This window comes from Balaenoptera ricei, chromosome 3 (assembly GCF_028023285.1).
Source record: "Balaenoptera ricei isolate mBalRic1 chromosome 3, mBalRic1.hap2, whole genome shotgun sequence".
NCBI lineage: Eukaryota > Metazoa > Chordata > Mammalia > Artiodactyla > Balaenopteridae > Balaenoptera > Balaenoptera ricei.
Genome location: NC_082641.1, coordinates 126,294,304 through 126,307,533, shown reverse-complemented (window position 1 = coordinate 126,307,533; position 13,230 = coordinate 126,294,304). Strand labels below are relative to the sequence as shown.

General features: G+C 47.9%; 1 protein-coding gene across 4 annotated transcripts in view; it reads right to left on the bottom strand.

Annotated features, from left to right (window-relative positions):
• Nucleotides 1-13,230, bottom strand: part of ABLIM3 (actin binding LIM protein family member 3) — a 185,815-nt gene that overhangs the window by 136,804 nt on the left and 35,781 nt on the right. For 2 of the 4 annotated variants that reach the window (XR_009502423.1, XM_059917448.1), the window contains exons 1-2: nt 6,218-6,362; nt 5,737-5,832 (exon numbers count right to left, since the gene is read on the bottom strand). Coding sequence is in view for 1 of the 4 variants with exons in the window: in XM_059917448.1 (XP_059773431.1) it covers nt 5,737-5,749 (13 nt within the window). In the remaining 3 variants the exon portion in view is untranslated. Of the gene's footprint in view, nt 1-5,736; nt 5,833-6,217; nt 6,363-13,230 lie in introns of those variants that run through there. The other 2 variants (XR_009502422.1, XR_009502421.1) reach the window with 1 other exon arrangement.

Genomic DNA, 13,230 nt, shown 5'->3' with positions numbered 1-13,230 from the left:
CTACCCTGGGAGGCTGACCATGGTGGGCCCATCAAGCCAGAGCCTTCCTTGCCCTCTGGCTCCCGGTTGGATCGGGTACCATAGGAAATCCAAGGGAGGAAGGAGAGAGAGGTCAGGATATTTATTCCCCTGGTTCCTTCCTTGGGGTGTTGCCATGAGCTGGCTGCCTTCTGGGAGCCAGAGGCCACGGCTCCCGCCAGGCAGTCCCTCCCCTACAGCTTACTGGGTCTCTGGCTTCCTTTTTTTTTTTTTTTTTCCTTTTTAGGTCTGGGGGCAGGTGTGGTAAGAGTGGTAATGGGTCGCTGTTACTAGCCTCCCAGTCTTGGGCCATCCTGGCTTCTCCTTGTTTGTTTCTCTACACCCTTCTCACACACTTGCAAAGACTCCTTCTGTTTAACTCCCCTCAAATTGCACATCTGTTCCCTGCCAGGACCCTAAGACAGATTCTTCTCTTTCACCCTATAACTCGATCAGGTGCAAGGCCATGCAGACTTTATTTTCTAAAGCATCTTTCCCCTTATTTCTATTCTTACAGCCACCCAAATCCTGGCCATCAGACCTTTTCTGAACTAGGCTAATTGTCTCTCATCTAGGATCTAACTTCCTGCCTTGCCCTTTTAGACTCATGCCATGTACAATACCAGGTTAATCATCTTCCTGAAGGCTTCCTGAAAGCCATGGCTCTCTTACGTACAGAACCCAGCGCTGGTCACAATACCAGCAAAACAGGCTAATTTTCAACTAGAGGGTTTGGCTCTTATGACACCATCATTTCAGAACTTTGCTCTACTCAATGGCCAACTCAACTTCAGATTCAACTTCATTCCCTGAGACCCACTACCACTGAGTTTCTCATGTTATTTCACTTAATCCTCACAACAACCCGATTGGCACTACTGCCAACATTTTATAATGATAAAAATTCAGGTTGAGACATAATCTATCCCGTCCAATATTATAGAGAGACTACATGACAGATCTTAAATTTGAACTCAGGAATCCATACCCCAAAGCTTGGGCTTTTACTGCCCCAGTGTGCTGTCTGCTTATCCCATGACATCTTTGTGAGGGTTATATGACCCCTTAATGCTCTCTTCAACAAAACAAAGTCTACTCCAAAAAAGTAGCTTGTTGGCATGCCAAGCCACGATAACAACCAAGGAAGGGGCCATCAGAAGAAGCCAATGAAATGAGGGAGAATGGCTCTTGGTACCACTGTACATGGTATGCAGGACGCTCTCCAACCTCAAGATGAGCCAGCGCTGGCTCTGTGCCTAGGAAAGCCACAGCCTTCAGGAGCTCTGGGAATTCCAACCCAAGCAAAGCACAGCATTTTACGACACACAGAATTGACTCTGGTGCTCAGGGCCTCTGACGTTCTGGGGTCAACTCAGTCTCCCCTGGCTTTGATTCCCAGGTCTTGGGAACTCCTGGGGCCAACAGGGAATGGGAGACACTGACAGGGAATAACCAAAGACTTATTGCTGCCTAAGAAAATGCACATTAGGTGGTGAGGCCCTCGTGGCTCTGGGGATTACATGAGAGCAAGGGGTCTGGGGTCAGTTCTTTGCTTGCTCTGTAGGTTCAGGAAAATGAGACCCAGGGGTGAGTGTGTGATGACACAGACAAGGCTCTGAAGGAACAGGGCCAAGGTGCACAGAAGAGAACATCATCGGGGACTGTTAGCTGGACTGGGGCTGGGAGGGTAAGGAGGGGCCATCCTGGGTGAACAGGGGTGGTGGGCAGAGGGTCTGGTGCTGGTGGCAGGGAACTTTCCAGGAGGGAATGGAAGGAGGCAAACATGACAGGAACATGGGAGAATGTAGAGGCACATGTGGATGAGGCTGGGCTGTGAGCAAGGCTGGGCCACAGGGGACCCTCCAGGCCTTGCTGAGGGGTTTCCTCTCACATCTTAAGAGCAATGGGACCTGCGTTTTAAGCAGAGTGTGATGCGGAGGGTGGATGGGGAGACTGAAGGGGGCTGGAGTAGGTGAAGGGAGACCAGTTAGGAGGCTGCCTCAGCAGGTTGGGAGTCAAATAACAGATCCCTGGAATTAGGTTGGGTGTGCAGGGGGAAGGAAAGGTTGGACAGTAGACCCACCCCACAGAGGCCAAGGTAGAAATGATGACTCTGCTTTCCCTGAAGCCCTTGGCCCAGGGGAGGTACCATCTCAGTACTAGCCCTGGGTGTCCTGCTCATGCCTTTGGTGTCTTGTTCTCTCTGCAAGGAGCCCTCCTCCCCTTTTCCTTACTGGCTCAGAGGGCTGCAGCCTACCTGTTGCATTCTGCCAGGTCTGGACCACCATCCCACTCTACATCTCCAAAATTACCCATTTCTCTCACAGCCCTGCTTTGTGGTGTGCTAAAGCTCAGCTAGAATTCAGAAGAAAGAATTCTGATGAAACTAAAATGTACTCTGAGGAGTCGCTGACTGGGCACTCCCCTGTTTTTGCCACCTGAGACGTGTTTCTTATTAATAAAAAAAAATTTAGAGGGGCTTCCCTGGTGGTGCAGTGGTTAAGAATCCGCCTGCCAATGCAAGGGACACAGGTTCGAGCCCTGGTCCAGGAAGATCCCACATGCCACGGAGCGACTAAGCCCGTGTGCCACAACTACTGAGCCTGTGCTCTAGAGCCCGCGAGCCACAACTACTGAAAGCCCGCGCACCTAGAGCCCATGCTCTGCAACAAGAGAAGCCACTGCAATGAGAAGCCAGTGCACTGCAACGAGGAGTGGCCCCCGCTCGCCGCAACTAGAGAGAGCCCGCGCACAGCAGCGAAGACCCAGCGCAGCCAAAAATAATAAATAAATAATAAATTAATTAATTAAAAAAAATTTACATATACTTACAAAGCAATCCCTCACAATCCTGTTTAATCCTCAAGATCACACTTCCACATTCCTTTCAATTTATGACAAAGATGTGACATCCGAGAGGTTGAGTGACCTGCTCGCTAATTTCATAAAGTCAACAATGACAAGAACCACAATGACTACTGCAGTGACAATGACAGCCTGGCCACCATCGCTGACATGATGCCAGCTACGTCCCGGTTACCACTCTCTGAACTTTACACGACACATGAACAATTATCTCCATTCCACTCTGAGGTAGGTCCCATCGTTCCCATTTTGCAGATGAGACAACCATGCTGAGGACCACACAGTTAATAAGTGAAAATAGGAGAACTAGAACCTGGGCCCACCTGATTGCAGGGCCCGAGCTATATCAACTCTTATGAGCTGTAAGACTGTAGCCGAGGCTCCTCTTCTCCAGATGAAGTGATTAGCAATGTAATAATAAGCGCATGCTTTGCCCCCACCTCAGTGGTGACATCTGAACTGTTGGTTAGGCATGGCACACACTGTCAAAAATGTTATGCATCCAAGTACGTTTCAAAATCCAACAATTAGCTGCATGACTTGAAGAAGTTATTGAACATTAGCTAAAAGGTTTCACCTGTAAAACTGGAGCAATAATGCCCATCTCACAGGTTGCATGTGAGAGTTTGGGTAGATGGTGCAGGTGAAATGCATAGCCCAGTGGCTGGTAAAGAGTGAGGACTCAATAAGTGGAAGTGAAAGAAAAACTGAGTAACAGTTTCTCTTAGGTTCAATTTCAGGCATGAGGATTGAGTTAAGAATTTCACATCCTAAAGGGGAGAGCATTTTTGCTTACATCAGGTCACCCCAAGGACCTCATGCCAACACTCTGTCCCTGTGACCTTATGACCTTGTCACTCCTTCACTCCTGCAATGTCTGATTTCTACCCTCTCCTTTTGCAGACTCCCAGGGTGGGGAGGAACCTCAATGATGATGAAGCCCAGCCTCTAAGCCTGAGCGTGAGTTTCTCCAGTGTGCCCCCAGGCAGCCCTTTAGAGAAGCACTTCCTCTTCGGGAACCTCAGGGGTCCCCAAGGCTGTCCAAGTCACTCTGTTTATTTTCCACTACTCCCAGAAAATAAACACACTCTCCCCACTTAGAAAAAGTATATGAGACTGGAATGGCATTTTTGTTAGTCCTCTTCTTCTGCAGTATTCAATTCTATTGGTTGTTATTTGAAAATTTTAAAAAAGTAAAATCTGTTTCCTTCTTTTAGGAATACTCAGTGTTGCTAATGGGATGAGAGTTCCTTATGATTCCAAAGAGAGAAAAGGGCAGGGTCTGTTGCTTGTTACCTTATTTCTTAGTTCCTTGAAAAATAAATGAGCCATCTATCTCTTCTGTCGTTTAGTGAGAAAGGACTCCCATAAAAACATTTTTTCCCCTAGAGACAGTGAGAAGCGACAGGCAGTTCACATCCTTACTTGTCTGAGAGCTCACAGATGCAAATATGTGGCCCATTAGGTGATCAGTTCTACCTAATTTTGCTCTTTTCCTGAGCCTGGTGTGAAGCCGCGGCCCTGTTCCAGATTGTCAAAATCAAGAGGCAAAATTCTTGGGCTGTAAGAGGCAGAGGGAGTCCAGCTACACTCGCTTGCTTAGCATAGCTATGTAATACACAAAGGAAGACAGCAGAGAGATGAGTCATACAAATACATAGTAAATAAATATATTTCATTTCCATCTCCCTGGCTTTCGCTTTGTTTTCCCCCCTTCCATGCCAACAGCCTTGAAATGGAGGGAGGGTGAGGAAACTGGGTTTGGTCTGGGCACAGCCTCAGAAGGTACTGATTTGTATGGCCGTGTTTCTCAGCTCTAGCTGTTTTAGAAGAAACTTGCAGATTCTTAGATTAGAAGGACCTCTAATTCAACCCTCCTCATTTCACAGATGAGCAATTTGGGATCCAGAGAGGAGATGGCAAAGTCATAGACCCAGGGAAGTCAATGTTCCTAGGGGTTCTCTGGTTTAACAACCCCACCTGCTGCTAAATAACCCAGACAAGCAAAGCTGGTCGGGAGGCAGGAGGGGGGGACTTGAACCCCGACCTCCCTCCAGGTGGCACCCACGCCACCCGCCCCAGCAGGTGCCCATGGTCAAAGGGACTATATTGAAGAGAAAGAGATTGGGCCTCGAATTTCTTACTGCATTTCTCAGCAGCTGAGGCTCAGCCCAGCAGCAAAATGTCTGGTGCTGGCTACGCAAAGCAGTTGCTGCTTCTGGGATGTTAGAGACCTTGGCCAAAGGGCTTGTCTCTTTTCTCTCATTCTCATGATGGCTAAAGAGCCTGCAGGTGTGTGAAAAAATCAGCCCTGTGCCCCTGGGGCTGCCTGCACACAAGAGCAGGATATTTCACAATCTCCAGACTCAAAGGTGGTTTCCTGATGATTTGTTTATCAAACTGCTCGTTCCTATCCCACGGCCTGCCCACATCCACCCACCCACCCACCCACCAGCCCGAGGCCAGCCTCCCGGCTCCTCCCAGCTCCAGGACAAGCAGGGCCTTCCTTGGCTTTCCAGCTGTGAGCCCAGAGGTCTCCTCAGAGCCCCCCCAGTCAGACAATGGCCACACTACTGCTTCCGAGGCCTTCCCAGGCATTGCTAGAAGGAGACAAGCAGGCTTCCCCACAGAGACAAGTGGCGCTGCCAATAAAACATGAGCACATCATCGTGAAAAGCCGGAGCCATATCCCTGTGCCCAGGAGGGAGCACAGAAAGGACCAAGGAGGAGTCTGGGGGCCATGTGTCCCCCCGTGCCAGGCTTCCTTCCTCCTTCCAGGCAGCCCCAGCGCCGGCTCCTGCACCTCCCGCCCCCACCCTGTTCCCATGGCAAAGAAGAGGAGGACCCACTTACTGCTCGTGTTCATGGTGATGCCTTTGCACTGGGTCTTTCAATACGGAGACTCCAGATGCTTTTTAAATCTTGCGATCTTCCGACCTCACTCATCACCTGGGGGTGAAAAGGGCAGTCCAGTGTCAGCTCTGTATCCTCAGGTGCTCTCTCTCTTTCTGCTGTCCCCCTCTCAGTCTGGGCTGTAGCCCCTGGCCTTGAAGGCGAGGGGGCTAATGGGCGCAGGTGAGAGCAGGAAGGAGGAGGAGGCAGAGAGGACGCGGGCGCCGGGTCCGCCCGCTCCCGGGACCCGACTGCCGGCCGAAGCAGGGCTGGAAGCGCCTGCTCGCGCGCACCCCGACTACTGCAGCCCAGCGGCTCGGGAGCCCAAAGGGGGTGTGGACCACAGGGAGGCAGGGCGGGGGCAGCGCGCGGGGCGCCGGGCTCCGCTGGGCAGGGCGTCCCCACCCGGGCGCCGCGAGCAGCGACCCGCCCCAGGACCCACCTCTCGGCCAGCGTCGGGAGCCAGAGGCCCCTGCCCGGGCCCCTGCGACCGGTTCATGAATCCTGGTCCTCGTCTGGGGTCTCGAATTCCAAGGCGAGCAAAGCGAAATAGGAGAGCTCGACATCCATGATGCGGGCTCTCGGGGTGGCTGCGCAGGGGGCGCGGCCGCTCGCTGCTGCCACCTGCTGGACGCGTCGGCGCGTGTCCAGGCCCCGCCCCGCCCGGGCTTCTCCCTGGGTCCTGGGCTGTGAAGGGGGTCGGATGGGACCCTGTGTCCTGCGGCCAGCAAGGGGGTACTTGAGCGCTGTTTCCCTCCCTTGATTCTGGGGTCTAAGGGCTAGACCATGATAGGAAAATAGACCTTTCATCGGGAAGGGCTGTGAAGAAAGGATTGGCTTTGCAGGAAGACAGTGTTCACTTCCAACTCTGCTTCTCACCAGCTGGGTGTAGTCTGGTCTTGAGCAGGTGACTGCTGTCTCTGCCTCTTCGTCCCCAAGTGTAGAAGGTGGCGACTGGACACGTGGATAAGAGATTAGGGGTTCCTCCAGTCTGCTAACTTCTGTCCCTACCTCCCCCTTCATACCCCTTATCGCTGACTCATTTGTTACAATGTTTTTAATCATCCCTCTTCTCCATGAGAATATTAGCTCCATCAAAGTATGGGTCTTGTCATTTGGGATCACTGCCAGGCCCTCAATACCTAGAAGAGCACCTGGCACATAGTGGGTATCAATAAATATTTGTTGACAAAATGCCCCAGGTCTCTCCTGGATCTAATATCATGCAGCCCTCAAGGGTAGAAGCTCTAGGAACCCCCGCCTTGAAACACCTCCCTGTCTGAGGCAAACAGCAGGTGTGTACCCTCATGACTCAACCTCACTGGTTCACCCAGTTTTGTATGGCCAAAAGTTTTCTTTTTCCTGGAATCAGTTTTTGTAGGTGTGTATTAAAGAGACCTAAATTCTGATTCTCTTGGTCATGGTGAATTCAGTGAGGTGAGATTTTTTACATTCCCCTGACTACTTGCCCTGTCACCTTCTGAACCTAGTTCGTGGTCACAGAACTATGATTTCGGAGTGTAGAAGAACAAGACTGAAAGGACACATAATCCCTGTGTATAGCATGTCTCTGGTTAGAGCATGGGTAGAATAAAAAAGCTGTGAACACTCACACCCCCAATTTGTAGACAACGAAACGGTGGGTCAGAGAGGCTGAGCCACCTGCCCTCAGACACACAACATGTGGCGGCAGAACTGGACTAGAGCGTCTCATTTCTAGGTTGGTCCCTTGTGAGAGTGAGTCACTGCATCAGTCTGAGATGCCAGGGTAAGGGTAGGTGGACACCCTCTTAAAACTGGGGAAAGAACATCTTTTAGATAAATACAATGTTTCTGCCTTACACAGGGTGAAAAACTTTGATATGGCTCAGGACCCCAAGATGTGACAGCGATTAAAGGACCTTTAGATAAATTGAAGGGTCAATGGCTGAAACATGTTTTGATAGCTTATTAAGAGTTGTTGCCAATGGAGGGGGAACCTCCTCACAATTTTGTTTGTATAATAATCACCTGAGAGATCTGCAAAAATGGCTTCTGGTTCCCTTGCTTTGCATTTTAAACAAGCATCCCAGGTGATTCACAGACCACTCTTTGCTACTGAAAAGGCCTAGAATAACTTTGAAAACATAGTAGTGCTTAATACATACTTAAATGATTCCCAAAGATCTCTTTAGAGACCCCCTACATTTTCAGATTGAGATTCTTTATTCAATTCCCAAGTTACATGTAACTTGCTAGGTTCTAATTTTTTTTGCCCTGGGAGAAAGTTCAGGTAAATTTAATATGTAAAATTAAGACTTTTCAGTGAACATATTTAGTTATCACCCAAAACCTCAATGTTCAGAACTTTTCAGATTTCAGGTTTACATAGTCAAATAAAAGCATATCATTCATTCATTCATTCAGCAGTCATTTATTGAGTGTCTACTTGGTGCTAGGCCCTGTGCTGGCAGCTGGGGATACAACAAGACAGACAAGGACCCTGGCCTCCTGGAGCATAAATCTTTTGGGAGGAGTGAGGATAGACAGTAACTAACTAAGACAAGTATGAATTAGGTAAACAAGATGGTGGCTTGGTTAAGAGATCAGGAGCAGTTTCCAGCCTGTCTGATTTTCAGTCTTAGCTCCATCGTTTACTAGCAAGAGACTCAGCCTCTATAAGCCTCAAATTCTTCATCTATAAAATGGTTATAATATGGTACCTACCTTATGGATTGTTGTGTGTATGATAATATTCAGTGTAATGCTTGGCAAATGAAGATGATGTATGCTAATTATTAATATCATCCCTCATTTATACCTACCCTCAGAGACAGTCCTGTCATTTTCTACTGATGTAGAACTTTTGGGCTTTTCCATAGAGCGGTGGCCATGAAAATATGCCTCAGAATTTTCCAATTACAGGGGGCTTAACTGACCAGCTCTTCTTGTCTAGGGTTCTTTTAATACTACATCCACCTGGGTGCTGATGAATTCAGCTCTTTGGAGAGACCATTGGTCCAGTCTAAAAGCGCCAATTAGCTTCTGTTGGGGAAACAATCTTATCTTCCCTGAGCAGTTATTAGGATAGGAAGAAAAGGGTTAAAAGAGGCTAAAAAAGCAATACCCGTGAGGATGTCCACAACAATCAGAGGCAGCCGGGAAAGACGCAGGAGGAAGCTGGGGGTGGGATCCTTGGTGGAATCAGCTGTGAAAATCATCAGGAAAGCAGAATCTTGGCTCTGCCCTCACAAGAGAATGGAGCTGAGAACCGCAGAGCAGAGGGTCCCTTTGTTTGGAAGTTTGTTTTGAACTTTATGACTCCAGAATGGAGATAAACAAGTCTCACTCAGGCAAATGCTCCTGGTGTTGGAAAACCAGGTGGCAAAACCATTGGGAGACAGATTTTCCACCTTGTTCAATGGGAAAGAGGAAAACTTGGGGGCTTCACCCAGGCCGCTGCCTGCTTCTCTTCTCCTCAAAGAGCCCCCTTCTTTCCTGACTTCCTGTCCCTAACTGGGGTGGTCTCTGGCTCTCCTCTCCACTTCCTGCCCCCTCATTGCTATTATTGCCTAACACGGCCCTAGGCCCCAACTTTTCTTTCCAGTTGCGTTTCTCTTGTTCCCATCCAGCTCCATCCTATACTTCTGTCCTCCACATCAGCCTGCCCCCCTCACCCCACTCCTGTGCTGCTCCTGTCCATTCATGAGTACACCCTCATCCATCCTCATCTTGAATACAAAAATCCTTCTGGCCTATGAGGGGTGGGAACAGTGGGCAGAGATAGGTACTTGTGATCTGATAGTTTCTACTTGCCATCCCTAGACTATCTGAATATCCCTCCAAGGGGGAGTACTATACTTATTTTTATTTGAAAAATAATATGTAGTTTTTAATGACATGAGACAGATCTACATGCAGTAGTGAGGGAAGATTTTCACTGTATGTGATTAAGTAAGAAAAGAAAATTGCAGAAAAATATATACAGTATGTCCTTCTTTAGGATAATGTATATATGTGGGTATATTGTATTATATATGATATAATACATATATAATACAGAGAACATACAGCACATACAAAATATATCATGTAAAATAGTTAAACCAGTTTTTCCACAAATGGGATCCTATATAGGTACTACATATACATAGATCTATAATGCATAGAGAAAGACCTGGAAGGGCACACTCCTAATTACCAGGCCCTCGGATCAGGTGAGATTTTGGATTATGTAGGTTTAACAAAATCATTTGGACACATGTAAGACGAGAGATTTTGGCAGTAATTTATGTAAAGAACTAAGGTATGCCTTTGTTTTTTAGTTCATTCATTTGTTCATTTATTCAACAACTTCCGATTGAGTGTTTATTCCATGCCAAGCACTGCGTGGCCAGGAACAGTGGGGAGGACACAATACATAAACACACAGACGACTTATTGCAATCTGCAAAGTAAGAGAAGAGGGGGCAATCATGGACACTAAGGGACGGGTGTCTCCCTAACAGGTGACATTTGAGCTGAGGCTAAAGAGGAAGGAACCACCATCATGATTTGGTGTGGGGCTGGGGGAAGGAGAGGGTGCAGAATTAAGCGGCAAAAGAGAATCACAGGTCCGTGGGGGAGGCAGGACAGGACACGAGTGATGGGTCTCATGGCTTCTTTGTGGAAGAGCTGAGTGGAATGCAAATAGTCAAGACCACGTTCAGGATTAATGGACCTGGAATGGAAGTTGCTCCGCTGGGCTGGGAGGTTGGAGGTCCTGCTTACAGTCCTGATGCAGCAGGATGTGAATTAGCCTGGAGGCGGTGGAATAAAATGGTTTGAATTAGAGTCCTGACTCTGCTCTTCACAGCTGTGTGACCTTAGGGAAGTGACTTAACCTCTCTAGGCCATAGCTTCTTAGCATGTAAAGCTGAGATTATAGCAATACCTCCCTCACTGTGAGCATCAACAGCAATGACAGATGTAACGACTTAGTACCGTGTCAGACATCCAGTACGTGCTCATACACCTGGCTCTTATTTGCTCTGGAACAACCAGACTGACTTGTAAGGTGACACTCTCTAGGCCAGAGTTTCTACATTTACAAATGGAAGATTGGACCACATGAGTCCTGAGGTTCCTTTCACTCTAATGCTATTGATTCTAAGCATTTGAGTGTCCTGTGGTTGGAGTTTGGCAGAAGGTATGACCATGTTCTAGGCTGGTGCAGGGACCCTTGATCCCCCAGGTTTGTGATGAGACCCAGGTCTGAGTGAAGAGTGGTCTTCCCCCCAGGAGATGTGTGGTAATTCCTAACCCCATGTCTACACCTCTTTTCTTCCTGGGGAAGCTCCCAAAACTAAGTGGAATTGGCAGGACACAGGCCTGTTTTTCTGGTTGAGACAGCTTTGTGATGGGGGCCATGCTTTTCCTCTTGTTCCTCATATTGTTTTGTGGAGAAATGTTAAAAAAAAAAAATCAAAGGGGTTCCTGAGGTCTTTGGGAAGCTTCTGGGGGGAACAAAGGAACTGGCTTTGAGATCAGAGTGTCGGGGGCTGCAGCGCTGGCTGTGGGGGGCTCCGGGCAGACGGTCCCACTGCAGGGTTCTGCTGAGGCCTCATGCTCACATCCGACCACAGCTTGAACCTCCTTCCTGACAGCCACCCTGCCAGCAGAAGCAAGGAGCTGGGGTGGAGCCAGCTCCGGATGGGAATCTGGGAGACATGAGAGCTGGACTCAGGCCTGCCGTTCCCTTGGCCAGCCTTCTCTGGGCTCAGTTTCCGTGTTGGTACAACCTAAAAGGGACCTCAGTGAACCTATCCTACTCTTCCACTTTAAGGATTAAGAGATTGTCTTACCCAATTATTATTCACCAATAATTTCTCTTCTGCCTACGCTTCTGCTGGTAGTGCCCTCTTCTGCTGTGCTTCCCTTAGATAAAGTCAGTCATTTCCTTAAGATTCCCTCAAGTCTCATCTTCTCCTGGAAGTCATCCTCTGGGCTCAGATCAGTCATTAAGGGGGCCCCCTTATCTTAGACCCTCCCTCCCTTCGGCTCCCAGCACAGAGGGATTCCTTGGCCTTTCAGTGAGTCTGTCCATCTTGGAAACTGAACACATGCTGTTTGTTCCCTATACCTGGTTTGCTTTTCTCCTGTTTCTTTGCAAAGCTAGAATCTCCTCATCCCCTAGGTCTTAGCTTAATTGCCACTTCCCTAGAGAGGGCTTCCGTGACCAGCTAGCTAAAGTATCCCAGAAAGTATCTTTAATGAATGGGTGGAGTAAAAGCCTCTCAGACAACGTGGACTTATTCACCTCTTCTTAGAGTTCAGTTACATTAGCTCCCATGTCCTCTTCCCCCAAATCTGGTTCTCTTCTCTCTTTATTCACTTGGCTCTTTAAGAACTAAATTCTATTTAAAAAAAAAAAAAAAAAGAATGTCTATATGTGTATAACTGAGTCACTTTGCTGTACAGCAGAGATTGGTACTACATAGTAAACCAACTATACTTCAATTTAAAAAATAAATAATTTTAAAAAAAAGAACTAAATTCTATCTCTGAATATGGTCTTCCACTAAATCCTTTAGAATCTGCTGAGGATGCATGCCTTTCCCAGAATTAAGGATTACAAATGGGTCTTCACAGCTACACAGCTGGGAAGAACAGTGCTGCCCTGTGCATGAGAAAAGGACTGGGAATCAGAAGACCTGGGTTCCAGGTTTGCTCTCACGTCCTAGCTATGTGACCTTGGGCAACTAATTAATTCTTGTTGTCTCAGCCTCCTCAGCTATAATGAATAACAGCATCCATTAAACATGATTATATGTATTATAATTCTCCCTTTCCTGTGTGTATCTCGAAGTTGTTCCAGGAATGAAATGAGAAACTGTGTGCTTTGTAAATTAAAGTCTATGCAAAGTAAGTGGTGATTATTTTTCCCTCATCTCATTATAACTTAGCGATTCAAGCTCAGTTATTTACTCAGAATTTGCAAAAGGTGACATCATATCCCCTGATATCCAGGAAGGCCACGGAAAGGGGCAAGCAGAACTCAGCAGTATAAGTGCACTAGTCATCTCCCCAGGAACACCATTAGAGTGCATGCCACTGCCTGGAGTGACACATCGCAATCCACGGGCCTCCTGCAACACCTTATAACCTCTGAAAGGGAATCAAACCTCTAGTTGTGAGAGAAACCTACAGGTTCACTACCTGGGACCATCAAGTTTTAGATCCCTATTACTGTGAGAGCTCTTAGTATTCATCAAAAATAAGTTCCCCCTCCTACGGAGTCCCAAAGGCGGTGGGAATTGGCTAATGTCATGCAGTGAACTAATGGCGAGGAAAGGTCTCCGGGGTCTAGATGACCACTAGATTGCTAGAAATTCTCATGACTGATTTTCTTCCATTTGGAAATTGCATCTAAGAGTAAAGTCCTCCTCCTGTCATAGAGGAATGCCCACAAAGGGGACAGAGAGGAAATCCCATTGC